At 40.2% G+C, this 26097-nt stretch overlaps 1 protein-coding gene across 3 annotated transcripts in view; it reads right to left on the minus strand.

Annotated features, from left to right (window-relative positions):
* Positions 1 to 6144: 6144 nt before the first annotated feature.
* The window catches only part of rbm17 (RNA binding motif protein 17), a 36183-nt gene continuing 16230 nt past the window's right edge, over positions 6145 to 26097 (minus strand). For 2 of the 3 annotated variants that reach the window (XM_043714141.1, XM_043714140.1), the window contains exons 8-12: positions 23028 to 23179; positions 20461 to 20546; positions 19185 to 19283; positions 11073 to 11145; positions 6145 to 7405 (exon numbers count right to left, since the gene is read on the minus strand). In XM_043714141.1, the coding sequence (XP_043570076.1) occupies positions 7302 to 7405; positions 11073 to 11145; positions 19185 to 19283; positions 20461 to 20546; positions 23028 to 23179 (514 nt within the window). In that variant the 3' untranslated portion in view covers positions 6145 to 7301. The remainder of the gene's footprint in view (positions 7406 to 11072; positions 11146 to 19184; positions 19284 to 20460; positions 20547 to 23027; positions 23180 to 26097) is intronic. The other variant, XM_043714143.1, reaches the window with a different exon arrangement.

Below are 26097 nucleotides of genomic sequence, written 5' to 3' on the forward strand. Positions count from 1 at the left end.
ACAATGCCAAGAATCCTGCCTTTAACCCTGTATTCTGTATTCAAATGTAACCTTCCAAAATGAATCATTTCACACTTTTTTCAGGTTGAACTCCATCTGCCACTTCTCAGCCCAGTTCTGCATCCTGTCAGTGAGCCATTGCAATCTACAACAACCCTCCACACTACCCACCACTCCACCAACCTTTGTGTCATCGGCAAACCACCCTTCCACTTACTCATCCAAGTCAATTATAAAAATCACAAAGAGCAGATGCCCCAGAACAGATCCCTGCGGAACACCACTGGTCAGCAAGCTCCAGGCTGAATACTTTCCATCTACTACCACCCTCTTCTTCTAAGGGCCAGCTAATTCTGTATCCAGACAGCTAAATTTCCCTATTTCTCATGCGTCCTTACTTTCTGAATGAGTCTACCACAGGGAGACATCTTGCTAAAATCAACATACACCACATCCACCACTCTACCTTCATCAATGTGTTTTGTCAAATCCTCAATGAATTCAATAAGGCTTGTGAGGCATGACCTACTCCTCTCAAAGCCTTGCTACCTCTAATTAAGCTATGCTTTTCCAAATAATCATAAATCCTGTGTCTCAGAATCCTCTCCAATAATTTGCTCACCACCGATGGAAGACTGACTGGTCTGTGATTCCTAATGAAGGGTTTGTGCCCAAAATGTAGACTCTCTCCTGTTCCTCGGATGCTGTGCTTTTCCAGCACCACACTCTTCAACTCTGATCTCCAATCCTCACTTTCTCCAATCATATCAGTGTGTTTCATGCTGTCCTCACAAACATCAAGGTCCCTCTCAGTAGTGAATACTGAAGCAAAGTATTCATCAAGGACCTCCCCTGACTCCAGGTATAAGTTCCCTCCACTATCCCTCACTATCCTCTTGTTCCTCGCATAAGTGCAGAATGCCTGGGGGTTTTCCTTAATCCTACCGGCCAATACTTTTTCATGCCCCCTTCTTGCTCTCCTAAGTCCATTCTTCAGTTCCTTCCTGGCTACCTTGTAACCTTCAAGAACCTTGTCTGATCCTTGCCTCCTCAACGTTAAGTAAGCTTCCTTCTTCCTCTTGACTAGATTTTCCACATCTCCTGTCATCCAAAGTTCCTTCATCTTACCACCCCTTCCATGCCTCATTGGGACAAACCTATCCAGTACTCGCAGCAAGTGCTCCCTACACAACTCCCAAATTTCTGTTATGCATTCCCATGAGAATATCTGTTCCCAATTTATGCTCCACAGTTCCTACCTAAAAGCATTGCAATCCCCCCTCCCCCAATTAAGTACTTTCCCATACCGTCTGCTGCTATTGTTCTCCATTACTATAGTAAAAGTCAGGGAGTTATGATCACTATCACCAAAATGCTCTCCCACTGAGAGATCTGACACCTGGCCTGGTTTGTTGCCAAGCACCAAATGCAATATGGCCTCCCTTGTAGTCAGCCTATCTACGTATTGGGCCAGGAATCCTTCCTGGACACACCTGACAAAATCCACTCCATCCAAACTATTTGCACTAAGGAGGTTCCAATCAATATTAGGGAAGTTGAAGTCACCCATAACAACAACTTTGTTACTTCTGCACCTTTTCAAAATCTGTCTCCAATCGGCTCCTCCATCTCTCTGTTGTTATTGAGGGGTTTGTAGAAAACTCCCAACGAACTGACAGCTCCTTTCCTGTTTTTGACTTCCACCCATACTGACTTTGTCTACTAAGTGTCCTTGATGACCTCCCTTTCTGCAGCTGTGATACTATCCCTGATTAGAAATGCCACTACCCCCACTTCTTGACTCAAGGTTCAATATCTTTTGTCAGCCAAGGGAAACTTCAGTTCTAGTCTGTCCACCTCTGTTAGAATATTATAATGTTCCATTGAAATCCCTTCTCAACCTTTTAGAACCAATCCCTCCTCATATGTCAACCCTGCCATTCCCAGTATCAGCCTAGTGAACCTCTGCTGCATACCCTCTGTGGCAAATATATCCTTTCTTAGGGAGACCAAAACTGCACACACTAATACAGGTGTGGTCTCCATAAGGCCCTGTACAGAAGCCTAGCAAAACATAACTGCAGAAACACATCTGTGAAAGAGGAGAGAAAGAGCATGATGAGAAGGTGAGATGTACAAGCCAGAGTGAACAGGCAAGGTGCGCAGAAGGATAACGACACAAGATATTTGTGTATTGAAACAGAGTATTAAAACAAAAAAGCAGAGATGATATCAGATTATAAATCACTAGTTATACCTCAGCTATAATAAAAGGACAATTCTGTGCACCCCATTTCAGATAAGATGTGCATAGGGATGTGTACAGAGGATGACAGCAGGAATAAGGGACCTCAGTTTTGAGGAGAGATTAGAAAAGTTAGGACAGTTCCTTAGCAATGACACACACTATTGATCAAAAGGATCCTCCTGCACTATTTTCTTTTGTATAGTGCTTTGCACGATATTCAGTGCTGATTGAAACATTGCAAACTCAAGACATGAAAGTGCTATAGAAACTCAGAAGACAAAAAAACAATAAGACACATAAAAATCAGCAAAAGACAAGCTCTGGAGCTTTTATAAAGGAAGCAGCAGGAGAGACCTGGAGTCATATGGTGAAACAGTTTCAATAATGTCAAGGCAAAAATAATACAATTCCCCAGGGCCAAATGAAATGGTGGACAACCTAGTGTGTGTGTGTGTGTGGGTGGGTGGGTGGGGGGGGGCTGTTAACATGTGAAGAACAGAAAAAAAGGGAAATCTCATTACTCTTAACTGAGCAGTTGCAGCCGTGCACATCTTTCAGCTTTATTCCCTTAGTCCTCCGGTTATTGCTTTTCCCTTCCCTAAAGGCACTGGCACTTGCCAGTCTACATTTCTTTTCGAGACTGTACCTCAGCAATTAACATGCCATATGGTTCAATTCTTTTCCACCCAAGTGCAACAGGTAAAGCATGAAACCTGATCCATTTCAATGTCAATACTCAAGACATTCCAAGAAAACTTAACAGATAGTGAACAGGAATTTGAACATTGTCAAATATGTTTCTTTCAGGTCTATTCCAATAAACTCACCATGCATTAGCTAAAGAAGCACAGAATTTAACTTTATACTGTACATATCGTAATAAGGTTTTCCTTACTATACTTGAATTCATCAGTACATAAAATCCATCAATTATACCGGAGAAGAATTCATTTGCAACGATCTTTCAAGATTTATTTTTATTCACTCACAGGATGTGGGCATTGCTTGCTTGGCCATCTTTTATTGCCCTGGAAAATTGCTGGTGAGTTGCTTTCAAGATCAGATCAATACATAATCGTATGTATACACATAAACAGACTTACATTTATCTGCCACCTTTCACAAACAGTTTTTTTTCATTCGTGAAATGTGGGTGCGGCCAGCTAAGCCAACATTTGCTGCCCGTTCCCAATTGGCCAGAGGGCAGCTCAGAGCAAACACTAATGTTGTGGGTCTGGAGTCACATGTCAACCAGCCCAGGTATGGATGGTACGTTTCTTTTACTAAAGGGCATTAATGTACCAGTGGGTGTTTTTTAACAACCAACTGGCAGTGGTTACACACATTGCCATTAGGCTAACATTTTATTCCAATTTTCTTTTACTGAATTCAATTTTCACCTTGTAATGATGGGATTTGAACTCTTTCCCCAACAGCATTAGTCAGCTTTTCTGGATTACCCATTTAATGACATTACCCATTGTGAATGCAGGAGATTTTCACAGCAAACTGCCATAAACAGCAACGTGACAAAGACCAGGCATCAATGTTAGATAAGGAATAAATATTGGTCTGGAAACCAGACATCAGCCCACTGTTCTTCTTCAGAATCATGCCACTTTGTCTAACATGGGTCAAGGCCTCCATTAGTAGACAGCACCTTAAACAAAGCAGCACTTCTATAATGAAGTGTCAACCAAAAGATTTTTGAGCTCAAGTCAATAGAGGGGGTCTTTAACTCAGAGGTGAGTGTGTTACACAGCTGACACCAAAACATTACTAAATGGATTACCTGTAATACCTAAGTAAAGAAAGCAACGATGCTTAAACAACTGGGCAGTGGACCTGAAGATCTGACAAACGATTGACACTTCTATTCTCCCTCATGCTGACTGGCCTGTTGAGCAGTTTTAGCATTTGTTATCTTTATTCCAGATTTCCAGCATCTGCAGCACTTTACATCCGTCTCCTTCGTGAACGATATCATTTTACACAGGATCACCAAATAAAAAGACCACCAAAACAAACTGAATAGGCAAAAGAGAGCTATAATATCCGCGGGAGAATATTCTGGAAGTTTCTTAGATTCCCTACAGTTTGGAAACAAGCCCTTCAGCCTAACAAGTCCACACCGACCCTCCAAAGAGCAACCCACCCAGACCCATTCCCTTACATTTACCCCTGCACCTCACACTACGGGCAATTTAGCATGGTCAATTCACCTAACCTGACATCTTTGGATTGTGGGAGGAAAGCGGAGCACCCAGAGGAAACCCATGCAGACACGGGGAGAACGTGCAAACTCCACACAGATAGCTGCCGAAGTGGGAATTGAATCCGGGTCCCTGGCGCTGTGAGGCAGCAGTGCTAACCACTGAGCCACTGTGCCACCACAAAGTTCTATTTGTAAAAGGTCGAATCCGAATGTGGGAGACAGAACTGAGCACAGGATCAGGAGAAAGGATCCTAGACTTGATACATGACCCATGGCAAATTAGCCAATTTCAGCCGATGCAGTAGTGGATGTGTAGTGACTGGTCTCAAAGTCCTTAAGGTGAAGCATACAGAAAGTTGTCCACAGGTTTTCCCCCATGTTAATAATTATTTATTTGACTTGAATGGGGTTAGGACAGACTGTTGATTTACTGTCTTGGGTTGGTTGGGCAAGGCTTGGAAACATGCAACACATGTAGATCCATGCCCCCCTCTGACAGTACATTTTCATGGGTGGATTTCTCCCAATCCAGCAGCTAATTTGACACACTTTACGTTGAAATGTAAAACTTTCTAATCGACCTATTCAGAGATGTTGTTACAGACCTTTGGAGCAGGTGGGACTTGAACTCTGGCTTCCTGGCTCAGAGGTAGAAACACTAACCACTACCACAAGTTGAAATGCAAAACTGAGTAAAATATCATGAGCACCTGATGATATTTTGCAGGACTATTGTTATTTTGTATGTATTGGCGGAAGCATTAATAGTTCAACAAGGGAAATTGGCAGCACAATTTTGAATTCATTAGAAAGCCCTCCCAGGGCACTCTCACCATAATCAAACCTGAAGTTTAAAAGCCCATCAGTGGTTAGTAACCTGAAATTTTCTGTGACAGATTACAGCTTGGCCCTTATCAATGCATCAAGTGATAGCTAAGCAAGTGTTAAAAGTCACTGTTTGAGCAGTAGTAATCTTTACTATTGTAACTAAATGCCTGACAAAGTGGGTACCATCCACCCAAGCCTAGTTTTGAAAATTGTGCAGTAGCTGTTTCAGGAAGCGATGGGACAAGGCCCAGTCACCAAAATTAAACACATTTTCACCATTCTGAAAGATATGTGACTCTCACAGTGACATACTGGGTACTGTTAATAAGTTCTGTTAATAAATGTTGGACCACATTCTGGTGCTTCAGGTAAATGTATCATTATTTGAAGAAATGGCCAAACACCTACATATGTTACAACTTAAATTGACAATGGTTTGATCAAACAAAAAACTGATTTGAGGGAATATTCAGGCAAGCGTGTCAAGGCCACACAATCAGATTGACCACAATCTTACGGAATGCTGGAGCAGGCTTGAGGTGTTAAGTGGGATACTCCCGCTCCTAATTCATACAACCATACGTTTTGGCATGCCAAAGTAGGAGGGAGAGTTGATCTCATGTTGCTGTCATATGCCTTGTAGCTGCCACTGTTAACACCACCAACTGATGCAGGAGGGGAGGTTACTCTTCGCTATGGGATTTTGATGGAATTGAGTATGGGAGTTGTGTGTCCAGCAACACATTTTCAGCTCTGATCTCCAGCATCTGCAGTCCTCACTTTCTCCTAGTTGTGTGTCTTTACCAGGGAAAGACACAGGAAAACAACTAACTCTTATAATTCAAAAGTGAAGTGCGGCAAAGATTACACTCTTTATTAAGAGGTTCTTCGTTCTTATGTCAATTAGCACATATAAAAATCTCCTGTTTGCGAACAGCAACTTGCATGTGACCCATATCACTGCTATGTTTCCATCACCAGATTTTCAACAGTTCTTGTGATGACTGCTGTTCACTGCTTCAATTTGATACAAAAACAAATAAGCATCTCTATTCCAATGGTGTTGCAAGACAAAGTACATGCACGGTGTAAAAACGTACATTCATTAGCTCTGAACAACTGTAACAAATGATCAAAAAACAGTTCATAACCACTGTATAAAGATGAAAATCCAAATACCCATACCTAAAACACAACTTAATTTACAGAAATTATTACAATCATTTACGATTTTCTGCTTCTTGTCAACATGGATACACCATCAAATATATACCTGCTGCATATGAATTCTGAAAAGAAAAAAGAAATAATGACAACTAAGCAAGAAACTGCAATGCCTCCAACCGGATACCCATATTTTATGAGCATACTATTTAATCAGATAATAGGTTGAGTAGTATTATTTTCTTTAGAATCATATCACCTCACTGAAAGCTGAACAACTGTAACATTTTACAAGTTCATCACAGGTAATAGTCGGTGAAGGGAAGGAGTGACTGAACAGTTTGGAATAATAATGTCCCTGCCATCACCACCAACTTCAACAAGATCCCGAAGAGTTCAAGCTGATGAACAAAAATATTTTCTAAAAATGCAACTTGTCTACGGATCAGGTCATCACCCATCTATTAGTCGATGAAACTTACAAAAGTAAACTCTTACTTTGACAGTCAAAGTAAAATTCAGGTGGAAACACTACAGAGTAACTCTAGTGTCCTCCCAAACAAAAGGAAACAAGCATATTGGAATCATGTCACACTGGCCAGTGAACAGAAATTCTGGGTGACTTTGATGTTAAATCCAAACCTTCTGGGCATCCATGAGAAGAAATAATATCTGATCTTGAGGATGTGAAGATAAGGAGAACTATAATGCCAGCTACAATTAAAGATGGTTGCATCATTTCAGAATTAAATACAATTCTTCTTCCAATTCTTCACCACTGCACACCTCAGGGATGTTTACATTGTACGCAGAAAGCTGCTGCCGTGTAACATTTTCAACTCGTCTTTAGAAAAGGTCACCAAGATCCAGCTGGCGGAATTTATCCAGGTTGTAGAAACAGGCCTTCACCACTCTGCCACCAAAGTATCTTGTATTCAGGTCAACAACAGCTATAATAAGATATGCAAGATTCAACAATTACAGCAACTAGATCCTTGTATTATTAAAAATAAAATATCAGCATTAACAGGAAGACTGTTATTATCATAGCAAATGATTCATGCGGAATAATTGCCGCCAGGGAGTTAACCACATCATTTAGTTAAAAAGGGATTCAACAGACACATTGGACACAATATATAGAAGGAACACCTAATAAATAGTGTCTTCAATTTGGAAAATTGACTCAACTGATAGCTTTAAAAATGCAAAATTGTAAACTGCAATCATTGACAAAGGTACATGAAATTTCTGGAGGTTTTTGAACAGAGTCTAATGTAATGTTTCACACAATATAATATCTCATGTTTTTGGGCATGATGGACTTTGGGATCAACAATTTCAGATCATAACCTCTGCTCCCATAATGTGTGTTGGATTTTGGATGACAGATGCTGGTAATGGCATGCTTTCCCATTAATTCTTCCTTTAAACATTATTTGTTCCTTGTTCTATCATTGCCCTCCTTTTGTCTTGCACCATCATCTCTTCTGCATTGTAATCTCTCCTCTCTTTCACTCCATCACTGACGTAACTTTTTGTTCTTTTCTTCTTTTACTACATTCCCCTACTTGCTCAAAACCTGTAACACCTCTCAATATTTTTCTATTTCTGACTAAAGCTCAGTAACCTGAAACAGTAACTCTCCCTCCACAGATGTTGCCAGGCCAGACCAGCACACTGTTTGTGCCACATTGGTGTAGATACAAACCTTTACAATTTTAAGCAAAGGTAGCATTGAGTATTAAGTACTTCACTACAAACCCATTCTCAACAATCACAAATGTGGGTTTTGAGAAGATTTGTAGTACAGGTTGAGGTTCTGGATGTAGGTTTGCTCACTGGGCTAGAAGGTTCATTTTCAGACATTTTGTCACGTTATTAGGTAACATCATCAATGAGCCTCCAAATGAAGCATTTCTGCGGTGGCATCATTTCCTGTTCCTTTTCTCAGGGGTGGTAAATGGGATCCAAGTCGATGTGTTTGTTGGTAGAGTTCCGGTTAGAATGCCATGCTTCTAGGAATTCTTGTGTGTGTCTCTGTTTTGCTTGTCCTCGGATGGATGTGTTATCCCAGTCGAAGTGGTGTCCTTCCTCATTCATGTGTATGGATACTAGTGAGAGAGGGTCATGTATTTTTGTGGCTAGTTGATGTTCATGTATCCTGGTGGCTAGTTTTCTGCCTGTTTGTCCAATGTAGTGTTTGTTACAGTTCTTGCACTAAATGACATTAGTTTTGCTTGTTGTCTGTATAGGGTCTTTCAAGTTCATTAGCTGCTGTTTTAGTGTGTTGGTCGGTTTGTGGGCTACCATGATGTCAAGGGGTCTGAATAGTCTGGCAGTCATTTCAGAGGTGTCTTTGATGGAGGGGAGAGTGGCTAGGGTATCTGGACGGGTTTTGTCTGCTTGTTTGGGGTTTGTTGCTCAGAAATCTGCTTACTGTCTTCATTGGGTACCTGTTCTTTTTGAATACACTACATAGGAATTTTCCTTTGCTCTGCACAGTTCCTCTGTGCTGCAGTGTGTGGTGGCTCGTTGAAATAATGTTCTAATGCAGCTTCTTTTGTGGATGTTGGGATGATTGCTTCTGTAGTTCAATATTGGTCAGTATATGTTGGTTTCCTGTAGACGCGGGTTTGAAGTTCTCCATTGGCTGTTCGCTCTACTGCGTTATCTAGGAATGGCAGTTTGTTGTTGTTTTCCTCCTCTTTAGTGAACTTTATACCAGTAAAGATATTATTGACAGTCTTGAAGGTTTCCTCTAATTTGTTTTGTTTAGTGATGACAAAGGTGTCATCCATATAGCGGACCCAAAGTTTGGATTGGGTGGTTGGCAGAGCTGTTTTTCAGAGTCTCTGCATTACTGCCTCTGCTAAGAACCCTAATGTCGAGATCCCATGGGTGTTCCATTCGTTTGTAGGTTTTGTTGTTGAAGGTGAAGTGGATGGTAAAGCATAGGTCCACTAGCTTGACGATACTGTCCTTGCTGATGAGATTTGGTATATGTGTCTTTGGTTCTTCTAATAATGTAGTCATGTGTTTCCTTGGCCAGGGTGATGTTCATGGATGGGAACGGATGAGGAAGGAGACCACTTTGACTGGGATAACACATCCATCCTAGGACAAGCCAAACATGCACGAGTATTCCTCAAAGCATGGCATTCCAACCCGAACTCTATCAACAAACACATTGACTTGGATCCCATTTATCACCCCCTGAGAAAAAGAACAAGAAATGACATCACCATCGGAAATTATGTCACCACAGAAATGACATCACCAACCCTAGGAAACATAAACATATAAATAGAAAGCGAGCTACACCACCAGTGTTTCATTCGGAGGCTCACAGAAGACCTACCTAGTATGGTGACGAAATGTCGGAAAACAAACCTTCCAGCTCAGCTAGCAAATCTACATCCAAATCAGCAAATACCATTGTCATCACTTGGCGAAGATTAAAAACTATTCCCTCAAGGCCTTGAACTACAAGATAAAGTTCGTTTCAGAGTAAATATCTTAATTCACCAACATTTCAAGACCAAATTCTGAGGAAGACCCTTACTCTAACCTCATTGTATTAAAAATAATCATATGCCTCTAAATACTAATATTTCATAATGTAACTTTTTTCCTGTGAGTTTCCACCTCAGGATACTGACCCTGTTTTGGGGTTGTGTTTCACCAGATGTCACTCACTCTCCATTACTTCACACACTAGTGTGTTCGCAGTGAACACATGAAATAGGAACAGGAGACCAATTGAGCATGCTTCACCATTCAATACAATCACAACTGATCTCAACTTGAACTCCACATTCCCACTCAGCCTCCTTATCCTTCAATTCCTGGAAAAACTAAAGCTCTGTCTCTCCCAGCCTTCGATATACTCAATGATGGAGTAAGCACAACCCTCCAGAATTTCATAAGACTGATAACCCTTTCAGTGAATTACTTTTTTCCGATCTCAGTTCTAAATGATCAGTTTCTCATCCTGGGGCTGTGCCACTGCATTTTAGATTACCCAATCAGGGGAAGCAATCTCTCAACATCTACTCTATCAAGCTCCATTCAGAATGTTGCAACGAGATCACCTCCCATTTTCCTCAGCGACAGGTGAACTTTGGCCCAATTTATTCACCTTTTTTTGCACTATGCATTAATTGCCAACAAAACCATACATAGATCAGACATCAATATGTTACAAACTTGGTGAAAACACTCGCTAGCATGGCCCACAGCCACAATAGTGTTTCTCACATCATATGGGCATGTGAGTTGCTGAATGAAGCGAGCAGATGCAGGCTTAAAAGTGACATGCAGATCAGGATTATCCTGAACAGTATAGCTCGTCAACCATAGCAGCATCATTGCCAATTCCAATCATGTTCTCATACACACACTTTCTCCAAGAGTTGCTGAATAAAGATTACCTTCCCTTGCCCAGAGTCAGTAAATGCCACTGAGTACTTTTCCGGCCAGTTCAGCTAAGATTAGCTGAGCACTGATCAGAGATAAAAACCTGTCACTCCAGTTTTCTATCTGGCTCATGTATTCACAGGAAATGCCCAGGGAATTGCAGTTTAAGTGTTCATTAAATGATAAATGTATTGTTACCTTTAATTGCAGACTCTACCCGCTCAAATTCCACAAATATCCTGACTGCCTCATCATCTGGTGCCCCAGGAATCTGCAAAATTAAACAAAGGTATTAATTGTGTGAAATAACAACACCTATGGGACACAGAAGAAGTAGCTGGAGGGCAATGGATTTTTCTGAATATTTCAAGCAGCTAAAACCAGGGTCACTACTTTCCAAAGACAACAGATGGCAACACCCCACCAGAACATTTACATATTTAATTTTCATTCCACAGATTCACATTAAGGCATGTTGTGATTAAAGATGTTTAATATATAAATATCATTTTTATAATTTGAATTTTAAACAAGGGGCATATGGGTTTTAGTTAATTTTGTGAAGGATTTTAAAAGTAACTAGGCAGTCAGCCTTTCCAGAACTATAATCTAATCCAGTAGGAGTACAATGGGATCTTGATCAGATGTGCCAATGGGCTGAGGAGTGGCAGAGTTTAATTTAGATAAATGTCAGGTGCTGCATTTTGGAAAGGCAAATCAAAGCAGGACTTATATACTTAATGGGAAGGTCCTGGGAAGTGTTGCAGAACAAAGCAACCTTGAAGTTCAGGTTCATAGCTCCTTAAAAGTGGAGTCGCAGGTAGATAGGATAGTGAAGAAGGCATTTGGTATGCTTTTCTTTATGGGTCAGAGTATTGAGTAAAGGAGTTGGGAGGTCATGTTGTGGCTGTACATTGGTTAGGCCACTTTTGGAATATTGTGTGCAATTCTGGTCTCCCTCCTATCGGAAGGATGTTGTGAAACTTGAAAGGGCTCAGAAAAGATTTCCAAGGATACTATCAGAGTTGGAGGATTTGAGCTACAGGAAGAGACTGAATAGGCTAGGGCTGTTTTCCCTGGAGCTTCACAGGCTGAGGGGTGACCTTATAGAGGTTTATAAAAAATTACAAGGGGCGTGAAAAGGATAGACAAGGTCTTTTCCCTGGGGTCAGGGAGTCCAAAAACAAAGGGCATAGGTTTAGGGTGAGAGGGGAAAGATATAAAAGAGACCTAAAGGGCAACTTTTTCACACAGAGGGTGGCACATGTATGGAATGAGCTGCCAAAGGAAGTGGTGGAGACTAGCACAATTATAACATTTTGAGTCATAGGTTAAAAGGCATCTGATGGGTATATGAATAGGAAGGGTTTAGAGGGATATGGGCCTAGATTAGGTTACGATATCTGGCTGGCATGGACGAGTTGGACAGAATGGTCTGTTTCCGTGCTGCACATTTCTTTGACTCCATGTGCCAGAGAGCTGGGAATGCCTCAAGCTTGATGGAAGATTGTTAGAACTATATGGACTTTATGACCAAGAGTGTAAACATTGAGGGCCATTAGCTTATTTTTGGTTCATGATAATCAAGGAAACTCAAGACACTGGAAGTTTAGAGCAATTTTTGGAGGAGGCCTCAGTAGGGTTTGAATCACTGTAACGTCCATTCGAGAAAGGAGTACAAAACAGTTCAAGAATTAACTTAAATGGAGTAGGAGGGAAATTTGAGTAATTTCCAGACCAGAAGTGTTTGGTTAGAAACCTGCAGATTATTAAAATACTGAGAACATGTAAGCTTCCAGTTTTGAAGGTATTCATGCAAGAAAACTTCACAGGAAACAACAGAGAACAATCAATCAGTTAAATCAAACTTAAAGATATGAGCTAGAGGAGGTAATCTTTCTGGATTTGACCGTAAAGCAATGGGGACTAACTCAAAGTATGTGTTTTGCTGTGTAATACTTTTTTAAAAAAATTGTTCTGATTTAGATGGCTTGTTCTTCTGGCAATTTAACCTATGTCTCATACTCTTATAAGAGAATCATGGGTTGTTTGTGTTTACATTTCAGTGAATGAAAACACCACATTAAAATAACTAAGTTTCATTCTATGATCTGACTTGTCCATCAGCAGGAACCATAACAATATGTACATAGACACCCAGGACTGTTAGACAGTTTTTAAGAGCAGCAGTAGGATTTAACAGTCCAAAGAACCTCAGGTTTAAAAGTTACATCTGTGCATATTTCCACCCAACTCCTTGAGGTAGGGCCTTGAACCATTTGTTATGTAACTGACATATTTTAAGTCATTTGTGAGAAATATCAAAAAGATGTTTCATCCCATGAACATCCTGCTTGTTAAAAGCTTTTCAAGAAGGTGAGCAGGAACAATGTAGGGACAGCAGGCAGCCTGTGTTCTGACACACAGGCACCATTGTCCTTATACTCTCAAAGAGCAGTAAGGACGCATTCACTTAGATTTGTCCAAGAAATTCCGAACAGGCTCCAATCAACGGAGAGCACAGGAGAATTTGTATATGCATCTAAACTGCCCCAAACTACAACATCATTGGTATCTGCATTTGTCACTTCAGCCCTTTCTTTTTAAAATGTTGGACTTTCAGCAAACATGCTACACTTTGGGATACTACATAGGGCAACGTATTGTGAATGTATACTGTATGATTTGTATACTTTTACAATATCATTTGAGTGTTTGGATTTTAAAATTTGAAATATGGAGACAAAAATGGGTTTGGCGTATGAGTTTTCAGTGTATCTGGAATTTAATAAATTAACATGCAAGTAATTCTGTAGATGATTTATTTATTAAAATGTCTGAGAGGATGTGCCTTGGAGGCTAATGGGTTTTTGCTTCATTGGGAGAATTTTACAATCAAACAAACTAAACAGGTTAACACATTATGCTTTCAGATGTAACAGTCTGGAATGTTTGAGGGGGCTTAAGGGAGACACCCATTGCTCTGCAGGATACTTAGTTAAAGCTGGATGTGTCAAGCAGATACTCCTAAGAAAGGGTAAAGTTAATTTGGAATTGTAAAATTATGTAAGTTTAAAAGTCCCAGACCAGAAATATGTAGTTAAAGCCCAGAAGGGCTTGTGTGAAGCTGAGAAAGTTTAAGCTTAAGGACTTTTGCCCGAAACGTCGATTTTCCTGCTCCTCGGATGCTGCCTGACCGGCTGTGTTTTTCCAGCACCACTCTAATCTAGACTCTGATTTCCAGCATCTGCAGTCCCCACTTTTGTCATGAGGAATATCAGATCAACCAATGATCCTGTCAAATGCTGGAGCAGTTTCAAGAGGCTAAACAGCCTGTTTCTGTTTCTATTTCTTATGACTTTATGATGAATCAAGGAAGAGGTTAAAGGAAAAGGTTTTTGGGTTCTCAAAAAACCGAGAACTGCAGCCATAACCAAGTTAGACACTGTGGGACAGAGAAGGGTGTTCTCTCTGGTGTATGACTACTGTAATGGGTTGATGCTGAGATTGAGATTATACTTTTACTGTGTTTCAAAATTTTAAATGCTTGTTGTATGTAAATAGTTTGGTTTATTCTATTTTATCTTCACTTCTTTTGTGTAATAGACTTCTGTTTTATTGATAAACTCAAATCTGCAGCTTCGCGTTTTTGTGTTCCAGTGAAAGACCACTCCATTAAATAAAAAAAAACTAAATATGATCTATCGAGCCAGATTTCAGTCGGGGATCTGATACGTCCATTAATGACATCAGCTGGAACAATAACAACATTTCGTAAGGAATTAGTTTAAAATGAACCATGCTTCCCTAATGGGTTGGTGGATGAATATATTCTGTCACAATACTATACTTAAGGGCATGGGAAAGAAGAGCATCGGGTTAAAAATATGAAGATAATGAATAACAGCAGGTCTGACAGGCTGAATAGCCTAACTTGGCTTCTATTTTCCAAATATTCCAATACCAAGTTACATATCCAAGGTCCAATTCTGAATTAGCTCATCATAACTAATGCAGTGATAAAGTTTCTATCTGTTCTGGGAAAGAGCTGAGATGATTAAAAGAGACTTATGCCCCTTGTTACCATCTTGTCAGTTCTACTAAAAGGTCTATTGAGGTGATACTAGATGAGAACACTGTATAGCCTCTACCTTTTCTCCCTGCATTTAATGTCCAAGATGGTGTTGCAAAGGATGGGTCTAGCCTCATTGTTACAGAATGCTCCAAGTCATTGGACAGTTCCAGATTGCCTGCCCCTCCTGGAAAGCTTTGCAAATGAAAAGACCTTTGACCACAGGTCGATCAGGAGGGGGTCAGCATGCAACGACAGGAAACCCTGCAGGAAAAGGACAGGGTGGAACCTATTGTGTGGTTTCCTGAGCAGACGGTCAAAGTCATTTGGCAGAATGCCTCATTGCCAGGACTTTCTAACAAGCATCAAGACGCAGCTTGGTAGTGAGAAGGGCACTGCCCATCAGATCCTACATGCATCCCCATAGTGCCTCCGGCCCAACAAGCCACCCTTGAAGTGGCTGCAGTGGCGAAGAGACAGTCACACATCTCCTTCTGGAATGGGATTTTGCAACGAGTGTGTACAGGAGATGCAGTGGTTTTTGTTGAGGTTCCTCCTGAACAGCTCCATGACACGGGACTCTGTGCGCTCTATGGGTTGTTGCCTGGGATGCACAGCAAGATAAACATCAACTGTGCCTAGGGGACCATCAACTCGGGTGAAAGACACCCTTTGCTCTGCCCAAAACTGTTGGTCTTCCAGTGCACAGGGCTGACCAGTTGCAAACTGGCACATTCCAAGGTCCAGGACTGCACGCAGAGAGACCTGCTGCCAAGGCACAGTGGAGGAAGACGACTGGCTAAGGTCTTTCTGCCAAAATCATATGGGCCTGTTACTTTGAGATAATCTTGTAGCTTTAATGGGAATGTAAGCAACTTCAGAAAAACGCCTCTTTTGTTGCAACGGATAAAGGACAAAACTCCACTATATTTTCTGCAAATTCTGGAGTTTGTTTTATACTTAAATTCACCAATAGATAATGAAGTGTATTTTTGAGATTAAAAAAATTAATGTCCAAGGTGGGTTGTAACTGGTAGTGCCTGATCAGTCAGTCATTGATGTTCAACGAAAAAAAAGGAAAGTAAAAGTCATGCAGCTGTTACAAATGTAGGAATGTCCAATGGGATTTAAGAGCTGCGGAATCATCATTTTGTTTGCTCCAGTTTGTTACGACATGTATTAAGTTAAACTACTGTGGAAACAATTTGACTGTAGTTAAGACTTTTGGCTGAATAGCAGTGTCCCTGGAGGAGATGGTGAGATTTGGGATCAATCTAAAGACCTTTAGCTGACCAATAAGTTGCAATTAATACAACACAGCTGAGTTCTATATCTACATTCATAATGCTATAAATTGCACCTGCTCCTGGAAAGAAGGGGTTGAAGTGGTTGCGTCATAGCTCTTTCAGAATAAGTCTCTTCAAGGAAACTACAGGAAATGGTTAGAAGCAATGAAAAGCATTTAAGTGCTTACAGTAATGATGAAACCTGAAACGATAGCAGAAGGGACTTTTCTGGAGTTCAGCATATTACTGCATTACAGATAGCTCATCTAAGTCAAGCTAAATGCAAATACAGATAAAGACATTAAAATATAACACATCTGAAATTAAACAGTAATATTTCTTCCATTTACACGCTAACCAAGACAGCTCAATTATTTGCCAAACTGGAGCTCTGTCAAATCTGGAATTACTAGTTTACTATATCTCTGTTAAAGAGCTCAGCATGCACATGGAAAATATTGATATCTGCCAGTATTTGGGGCATACACTAGAACCAAACACAATTCATCAAAATCACAAAAGAAAGGCTTTCTCCATCTATGGAAATATTAAACATGGTCTGTTAACGTTAAAGGTTATTGCTTATCTTTCAGATGTGATGTTAAAAGGAAGGCCTGCCTGCCCTGTTGGGTGGATGTGAAAAAAATCCTGTGATTCTGAAAATTAATAACCAATTGAAATATGTGTAAAATTTTAACTCATCTCAAGACACTGGCAGAGGGCCAAGTCTGCCATTTTACACGTTACATGCATATAGCAAGTTTACAACCTCGGGGCATTCAACATCAATGAAATTCTTCTTTATGTGTCGACATTATTGTAATGTACAAAGCACTGTAATGTAACCATTAGCATTTGGCAAACTTCCACAACACATGACCAGATTATCTGTTATGTATGGCGCACAGTACGTCTTGTCTTCAGAAAATTGCACTGACACCAGAAGATAAGTTGCCAGCGACACTTGTAGTTAGAGTTTTGAGATCCAGGTGAGCTCAACACAGTGTTCAAGGAGAAGGGGAGCTTATTAAAATTAGTATTTAAATGCTGCAGCTTGTGCGATGAGAAGCAGGCACACTCATTCCACTGACAGCAGTAAGTTAATTTTAATTTCCTATTTTAATAGCACTCTTCAAACTTTCTTTATAGGCAGTATTTTCATATTGAGTACTGTACATTATAGTTCAGATGGGAGGGGGAAGCGGTTAATAGTTATTATTCTATTTAAAATGGAGACTTTCAACTAAAAACATTTTAAAGCCACTGCTCCAGTGATTCAGTTTTTTACATTATGCCAGCAGCTGGATGTGGAAGAACAATGTACGCAGAGAGTATCCAGAGGTTATCAGAGTAAATTATATTACTGTAGAACTCCACAAACTCCCTCTAGAGTTGGAGCAGGCCATTCAGCCCATCGAGTCCACACTGACCCTCCGAACAGTATCCCCACCCCAACCCTGTAACCATGCATTACCATTGTTAACCCACCTAACCTGCACATCTTTGGTATGTGGGAGTAAACCCACGCAGACAGAGGAAGAATTTGCAGACTCCATACACAGAGTCACCAAAAGCTGGAATTGAACCTGGGGCCCTTGTGCTGTGAGGAGGAATGCTAACCACTAAGCCACCATGCCTGGAGCAGAGTACAGGACTGAGGAGGAGTAGGGGAACAATACAATGGCACTGACTTAAAACAAAGAACAGAAATTGCTGGAGAAACTCAGCAAGTCTGGCAGCATCTGTGGAGCGAAAGCAGTGACTCTTCTTCAATTCTCTACACAGATGCTGCAGACCTACTCTGTTTCTCCAGCAATTTCTAATTTTATTTCAGGTCTTCAGTGTCTACAGTTCTTTGTTTTATTTCCAACGACACTGACGACTTCTTCAAGTGCATTGACAAGAGATACTCTGATTAACAGCAGGGCTTGCACATGTGGTGTGTGCACCCCTACAGTTGCATTGACAGCAAACACAGCCTTTGAAAATTTAAAGCTGCTTTCATTAGAACACAGGACAACATGTGGAGATCTGGAGCACTGCTCATGTGAAAGATAAACACCAACTGGCTGGGCCAAATGGCCTCGCTAAGTGCTGTCATTTATGCAATTCCCATGTCTCTCTGAAATGACCCAATATGGTGTACCCACCCAAGATGAATTACTTTGAAATGCAGTCAGTTGTGTTGGAAAGTGAGTGGTGAGAGTACAAGATAATAAAGAAATAACAGGGAAAGATGTTTCTTTGAAATATTAATTTAACCATTTTCTTCCCTTTTGTAGATTCACTAGCATTCAAATAAGTCTGGCACTGCGGTCTAATGTGCTGTTGCAGTAACACACTATTCGATTGCCTGATAAAACATCACGTTACTGGGGCCAGTTCCACTGGAGAAAGAAACTTCTCCCAAGCTGATGAGCCTGATTAATAACAGAAACTGTAATCATTTTGACTCAATTGGAGATAAAACTGAATTTATGTGTATGGAGGAACAGCTTTTATAACACTAGACAAGTAATTCAGAGTTTGGCTAATATTCTGGAACCATGAATTCAAATCCCACTATAATAGCAAGGGAATGAAAATTCAGTGAACAAAATAAAACTAGAATAAAAGCATTAGAACCAATAATAGTGACCATGAATCTACTAAATTATTGTGAAAACTAAACAGCTCATTGATGTCCTTCAGGGAGGGAAACCTGCTGTCCTTGCCCAGACTGGGCTACTTGAATCCAGACCCACAGCAACATGTTTGCCTTTTAACTGCCTTCTGAAACAACCTAGCAAGTTGCTCCTATTGTCACCAGCACCTCCAAGGACGACCGAAGTCAGCATTGGCCAGCAATGCTCACACCTGATGAAGGAAAGAATTGCCTCGCAGGTACATGAAATAGGATTTGTAGTGCCCTCCTGCTTAATACTATCAGGCACACATCAGCAAAGTTCCTACCTCGAATATGACACATTTGGACACTTTCCCATACTTTTCACACTCTTCCTTGGTTTCACCTTCCAGGTCATCATCGACTTCTCCAGCCCCCACCATGTTCTAAAAATAATTAACCAAATACAAACTAGTGAATATGAAATGGTGCTGGACTACACACGTGAGGACAGAATCAAGTTTGATTCATACATCATACATTTTACTAAAATATATCTGCAGTAACGTTTAAATTCAATTTCCTCTTCATTGACTTAATATACGAAATCAATTAAACTTTAAACAATCATCAACACCTTGTCAAGGGCAAACAGGGATGGGCTGTCAGTGCTGGCCAGCCAGTGACGCCCAAGTTCCACAGATAAATAAATAAATAAATAGAGAAAAAAATCACCAGCAACATTCTTGTTCAAAAATGCAGTCTGCTTTGCAAAATCTGTACACTTCATAAAAATTAATCTTCAATTGCAAAAACTGAGATACATTTTTGGATGTCAAAGCTTTTGCTGTTTTGTTGTTCGAATAAAAAACTTTCCCAATCGTGACAAAGCTAAGGCTTCTCATTTGGCAACCAGCACGTACTATACTTTTAAATATTAATGATGTTATAAAGCATATCCTCAGTAGCAATTATAGTTATGGAAAATAATTCAACACAAAATAACAATCAATAAAAATCAATAACTCAGCAATATGAATAAAGGTTTCATACAGCAGGAAGTTATAGTTAAATATTTACCAATAATAGAAACTATTACATCTATACTGCTTGCAGATCTAGTAGTGAACAATGGTTAATCATTTAATAAGTTCCACAGAAAAATGAAACATTCTATGTAAAATATAAATGAACCAAGTGACTCTCCATTAATCTGTAGCTCTATTACTTGCTTTAAGTTAAATGTAAATAAGAGATAAAAGAACTATGGTCACCCTGATATCTGAACGTGTCACAGATTCAGAGAATTTTAATCATCTGCAAAACCGAACAGTTGCTGATGCTCCAGCACAAGCAAGTGTCAGCCATTTGGTTGTCAATGCAAAGGGTGATGTGGTAGGTTTTAACAGCAGTAAGACTTACAGAATGGTCTTTTTTACACTGAAAATACATTTAGTATTTAGGATTTGCATGTGAATGATGTATAGAATATATGAAACCTGAACTAACCACATGCATTTAAAGACTGGTGACAAAAATGCATGTTTTTTTTTTAAATGAACTTGCAAATTTCTAAGCAAAAATGTTATAAAAGCAAAAAAGGTTAAAACTTTCATTCCTTACCCGTAATAAGACCACTTTTGTGGGATTTTTCAAGATCTCTGTCAGTGGGTTTGCTTCTGATTTCTTGGTAGTGGCTGGCATTTCTACTGTTAGTAAATCAATAAAATAAATTCACATATTGAGACTGTTTCTAAATTTTACTGAGGAACACTTTAGTCTATAAAGCGAAGTTGTGAAAGTTAATGCACTGCGTTTTTTATCCACAGGAACAGAGTTCATGTCCCAAACTCTATGAACAGCCAGAATGCCTGTGCAAGGGCAAAATCACATGGGCTGAAAATGTGTTGCTGGAAAAGCGCAGCATGTCAAGCAGCATACAGGGAACAGGAGAATCGACGTTTTGGGCATAAGCCCTTGCTCAAAATCACGTGGGGTTGAGGTAGGGAGAAACTGCGCCCATTGGCGGAAGAACAGAGATCAAAAGAATGCAGATATAATGTAACTGACAAAATAATCAACTGCAGAATGAGAGAAACCTCCTCACATTATGCTGCTGTGAGGGTGTTGAAGGCAAATTCAATCAAGGCATTCAAGAGGATATCAGATCACTATTTAAAAAGGATGTACAGCTCCACATGGAGAATGCGGGCAAATGGCAGAATGATTCATCAGAGCCAGCTGACACTATAGGCTGAATGGCCTCCTTCTATGTTAGAATTATCCTTTAGTTGTGATTCTATGAATTGGTCTCCACAAAAGACAATTTAGAAGGCAAATCACATGGTCCACTTCGGTGTTGGTGCTGAATTATAGAGCAAGACTGCGAACGCTTGGTATTTTGTTGGAGTTTTATTTTGGTTTAAAAAAAGCATCTCTAGTTTGCATGGGTTTTATCTCTGCAAACCTAACCTATTTTCAATTATTCACATCTGCTATCAATATTTATTTGTATATATATTGCTCTTTTACCCAACTTTTGCTCTTTGCGCCCTGTTCAACTCATTTCTCCTTCCCTCTTTGTCAACAGCATAAAACCCACTTTGTCAACAAAAAAAACTATCATATCACATTCCCTTCAATTCCAAGGAACAGTTATTTCTGACTCAAAACCATAGCGATCAGTGCGGGGGCCACAATTATTTACAATACACATCAATGACCTAGATGCAGAAAATGGATGCATTACAACCAAGTTTGTAAATGACACAAAAATATGTGGGAACACAAGTGGTGAGATTGACAAAAAGAGTTTTCAGAACTGGACCCTTTATCTAAGGAAAGATATTCTGGCATTATAGGCAGACCACAGAAGATTCAACAGGCTGATTTCATGTACACAGGCACTGTCTTATGTTGTTCAGTAGATTGGACATGTTCTCATTGTCATTTAGAGGAATGAGAGGCGATTTTATTGAAACATTCAGGTTCTTAGAGGACTTGACGGAGTAGAAAGATTATGAGAGAGTCTAGTACAAGAGGGCAGAATCTTAGAATAAGGGGTTGCCTTTTTAAGACAGAGGAATTTCTTCTGTTGGAGGATGGTAAATTTGTGGAATTTTATTTTGACCACAGAGGGTTGTGGAGACTTGGCATTAAGCATACTCGGGATTAAGACTGTCAAATTTTTAATCGTAAGTGTTATGGAGAAAAGGCAAGAAAATGGAGCTAAGGATTATTAGCTCAGCCGTGATCACACTGAATGACTGAGCAAACTCATGCTGCATGGAAAAAAGACCCTTCAATAAGCTGAATCACCTGCTCCTACGCCTGTGTCTTATGGTCTTAAAATATAGTTCACCCTGCTCTCTCTCTCTCCCTGTGCTGCCAAACCTGCTGAGCTTCTCTAGCACTTTCATGTTTTTATTTCAATTCGCTAAGATCTGCCATACTTTGCTTTTACTTCAATATATTTATCGTTAAAAACCTGAGACAGACCGTTTCAGGCCTTTCCCTCTCCTTTCTTCGCAAGTGATTTTATTGTTTTATACTGAGGTGAGGTCTACTTCATTCATTCTTGTATAAAAAGCACTTCAAGATGTAGTGCTGAAGAACTTTACTGACAACAGCAACTTCTGGAGATGGCTTGCTTCGAAAAACCTAGTAAAGTTAAAAGCTAATCACAGAGAACTGGGTAATTCAAATGATCAAATTGTGGACATTAAAAGTGAAAAAAAAAAAGGTTTATAAGTCAGGGAAATATTTCACAAAGAAGTTTTCCAATGCTGAAAAAGTGATTTTCAGGAAGAAAAGTTAAAAGTTAAAACATCCCTTTAATAGATACATAACACCTTTCTGCCAATGGAACTTACAAAGCACTACTCCTGTTATTTTGACATCATCGCTGATACCCACTGATTTAGCCCTTCTGTTCTCCTGTGAAGTTTGCATATGGAAGGCAGAAGAGAACATTCAAATGCTAATTATAACTTGACTCAGATTTATGTCACAGTGAACGGTCACAACCTTGACAGGAGACAGTTTTAAATAAACACAGGAGATCCGATCGCAAACCTTAAAAGCTACATGGAGTTATTATCCTAAAATTATTACAGCTAATAATAATTTTGTATCTTTAATTGCAGGTACAGCAGTATAGATCAGTCTTACAGCCTGGTGTGAGCAGGTACCTTTTTCTGCACTGTCACCGACAATAATCTTTCCTCCTCGTTTGCTTGTCTTCTCCACTGACAGTGCAGTGCTCAATCCTTGTTCATGTTTCCCCAGACCTTGTCCTTCGCGGAAGCCATATTTCTGCATAATTTTGTGTGCCACTGTGCCCCTGTTTTTAGTTTTAAAAAAAGATGCTTGTGAACTCAAAATCCAGCTACTGGAATTGGCAAATGCAATTTTTAAGATGTTTTACCCCTTTTTTCTGAAGACTAATTAGATAGATTAGATTCCCTACAGTGTGGAAACAGGCCAATTTGCCCAACAAGTCCATACCAACCCTCTGAAAAGATAAATGACTAAAAGCTTATTCAAAGAAGTAGGATTTCATAGAATCAAAATAATCATAGAATCCCTACAGTGTGGAAGCAGGCTTTTCATCCCATCAAGTCCACAACAATCCTCTGAAGATCAGTCCAACTATTTCCCTCTGATTAATGCACCAAACTCTATGGGCAATTTGGCATGGCCAATCCACCCAATCTGCGCATTTTTGGACTGTGGGAGGAAACTGGAGCACCCAGAGGAAACACATACAGACACTGGGAGAATGTGAAACTCCACAGGCTTGCCCGAGGTTGGAATCCAACCCGGTGCCCTGGCACTGTGAGGCTGCAATGCTAAATACTGAGCCACTAATATATGCTGCCAATGCGTTCAAAATGCTTTCCCATAATAAAAACTTTTCTTAAAGTGGGCGGCACGGTGGTTAGCACTGCTGCCTCACAGCGCCAGAGACCCGGGTTCAATTCCCGCCTCAGGCGACTGACTGTGTAGAGTTTGCACGTTCTCCCCGTGTGTTTTAAAAAATTCTCAAGGTCAGGTTCGTAGGAGAGTAGTCTGACACAGAACAAACGACCAAGAGGCGAGTCTGCTAGAATATGGGCATTTTATTCCCCGCAGCGTCGCCACAACTGGACTTGTTGGGCCGAAGGGCCTGTTTCCACACTGTAATGTAATCTAATCTAATCTAATCTGCACTAAAGGTCTCTGCCCCTGCTCCCTCACTGGCAATCATCATGCTTTTTGTAAGTGAGGCTGCCATTTGGCAGTAAACTACAGGTTGTTATGGGATCATGACAACAGCAACTGGATTCACAATATTCCGACTCAGTGGTCAGACATGAGATTTCATCGCACCAAGTTACCAATCATGTCTAGTCTAAGCCTCCAAGACATACTACTCATTCAAAATTATTGCCCACAATGTCTGCCTTTAGCTCTGCCAGGGTTCAATTCCACCCTCAGGCGACTGACTGTGTGGAGTTTGCACATTCTCCCAGTGTCTGGTGGGTTTCCTCCGGGTGCTCCGGTTTCCTCCCACAGTCCAAAGATGTGCAAATTAGGTGGATTGGCCATGCTAAATTGCCCAGTGTCCAGGGGTGTGGAGACTAGGTGGATTAGCCATGAAATACAGGGTTTTAGGGATATGGAAGTAGGTCTGGTTGGACTGATCTTCAGAGGATTGTTGTGGACTTAATGGGTCATAAAGCCTGCTTCCACACTGTAGGGATTCTATGATTTTTTTGATTCTTTGAAATCCTACTTCTTTGAATAAGCTTTTAGTCATTTATCTTGACAAACCTGGTTTCATGTCAAATTTTCTTTCAAGTGCCATGGCAGGTTTTATTACATCGAACATTAAATACAAATACAAGCTTTCATTATTTCCTTGATTTCTGCATTAAAAAATTTCAGACCCACATTTTGATGAATATGGCAAAACACTCATGTGCAGCCCTACTTGGTCAGTTCATTAGGCATGCCAAATTAAATTCATATGCCTGCAACATAGTGTCACGAAACAAGCAAACAGTCACACAGAACTGCAGCCATATTAACTCCAATCCCGCCTGCTCTGTGTGATTGATGTTATGATACAATTTCCATTCGCAAAGTGGCTTCTCAGGGACAGAGGGAAATATATAAATCCCAGAAGTAGTAGTTACCATGTAACACTATAATGCAGGCAAGCAAAGAAATGTTGCAAAAGTTTGACTAAAATCAGAAAAATATAACTGTCACAGTACAAGGCTAAATGTGACATATGTTTGTCTGCATTCTACGTGATTCCCTAGCATAGGTTATAGCTGTTTTGGAAGAAAGCATTTTTGAGATTAACACTGCCATCTAATGGCGAGAGCAGAAACAGGAACAGTTGTTGTTGGATTAGTCAATTACTATAACAATACCATTCTTCCAGCTCTGGGAATATTGACAGCAATGTAACCTAACCCATCAGGTGAAACCCACAAAATCAAAGGAAATTTAAAAATTTAAACACCTGCCCAATGTTATTCTTTGATGGACACCAGCAGCAGATATGATGGAAAACCAACTTTAAGCCAATCCTGGCAACTTTAACCTTTAACCCAGTGACAAGGATAATATTGTTTTAAGTCAAGATGGTATACAGTATGTGACATTCTCAGGGACCTGCTTCCCTTAGTTCAAGTCACAGGTCTGGAAGGTATTATTGAAGAATCCATGGCAACTTTTTAAAATATTTGTTTATGAGGTGTGCTGCCTTATTGTCCAGATGGCAATTAAGAGTCAACCACATTGCCGAATTGTAGATAACACCATAACACTAAAAGACATTCGTGAATTAGACAGGTTTTGAATGCCAGTTAACAATGGTTGCCATTAGACGAGCTTTTTGTTCCAGATTTATACTGATTTCGAATCTCATGACCTTCCACAATGGGATCCAAACTCCTCCCCCATCCAGAACATTAGCCTGGAGTTCTGGTCACTAGTCTAATCACATTACCGCCCTGAAATTTTTGGCATGGTATCTTGAGATCTGGTACACACTGCTGTCACTGTACTGCCACTGGAGGTGGGGCTGTAAATGTTTAAATTAATGGAAAAGGTACCAATGAAGTAGGTTGATTTTCTCGAGTGTTGTTGGAGCAGCACTCAACCAGGCAAGTAGGGAGTATTCCATTAGATTCCTAACTTGTGACTTGTACATGGTAGACTGGCTATGGGGAGCCCAGAGAAGAGCTAGTTTTAAAGTAACATTTA

The sequence above is a fragment of the Chiloscyllium plagiosum genome, chromosome 23 (assembly GCF_004010195.1).
Source record: "Chiloscyllium plagiosum isolate BGI_BamShark_2017 chromosome 23, ASM401019v2, whole genome shotgun sequence".
Taxonomy (NCBI): Eukaryota; Metazoa; Chordata; class Chondrichthyes; order Orectolobiformes; family Hemiscylliidae; genus Chiloscyllium; species Chiloscyllium plagiosum.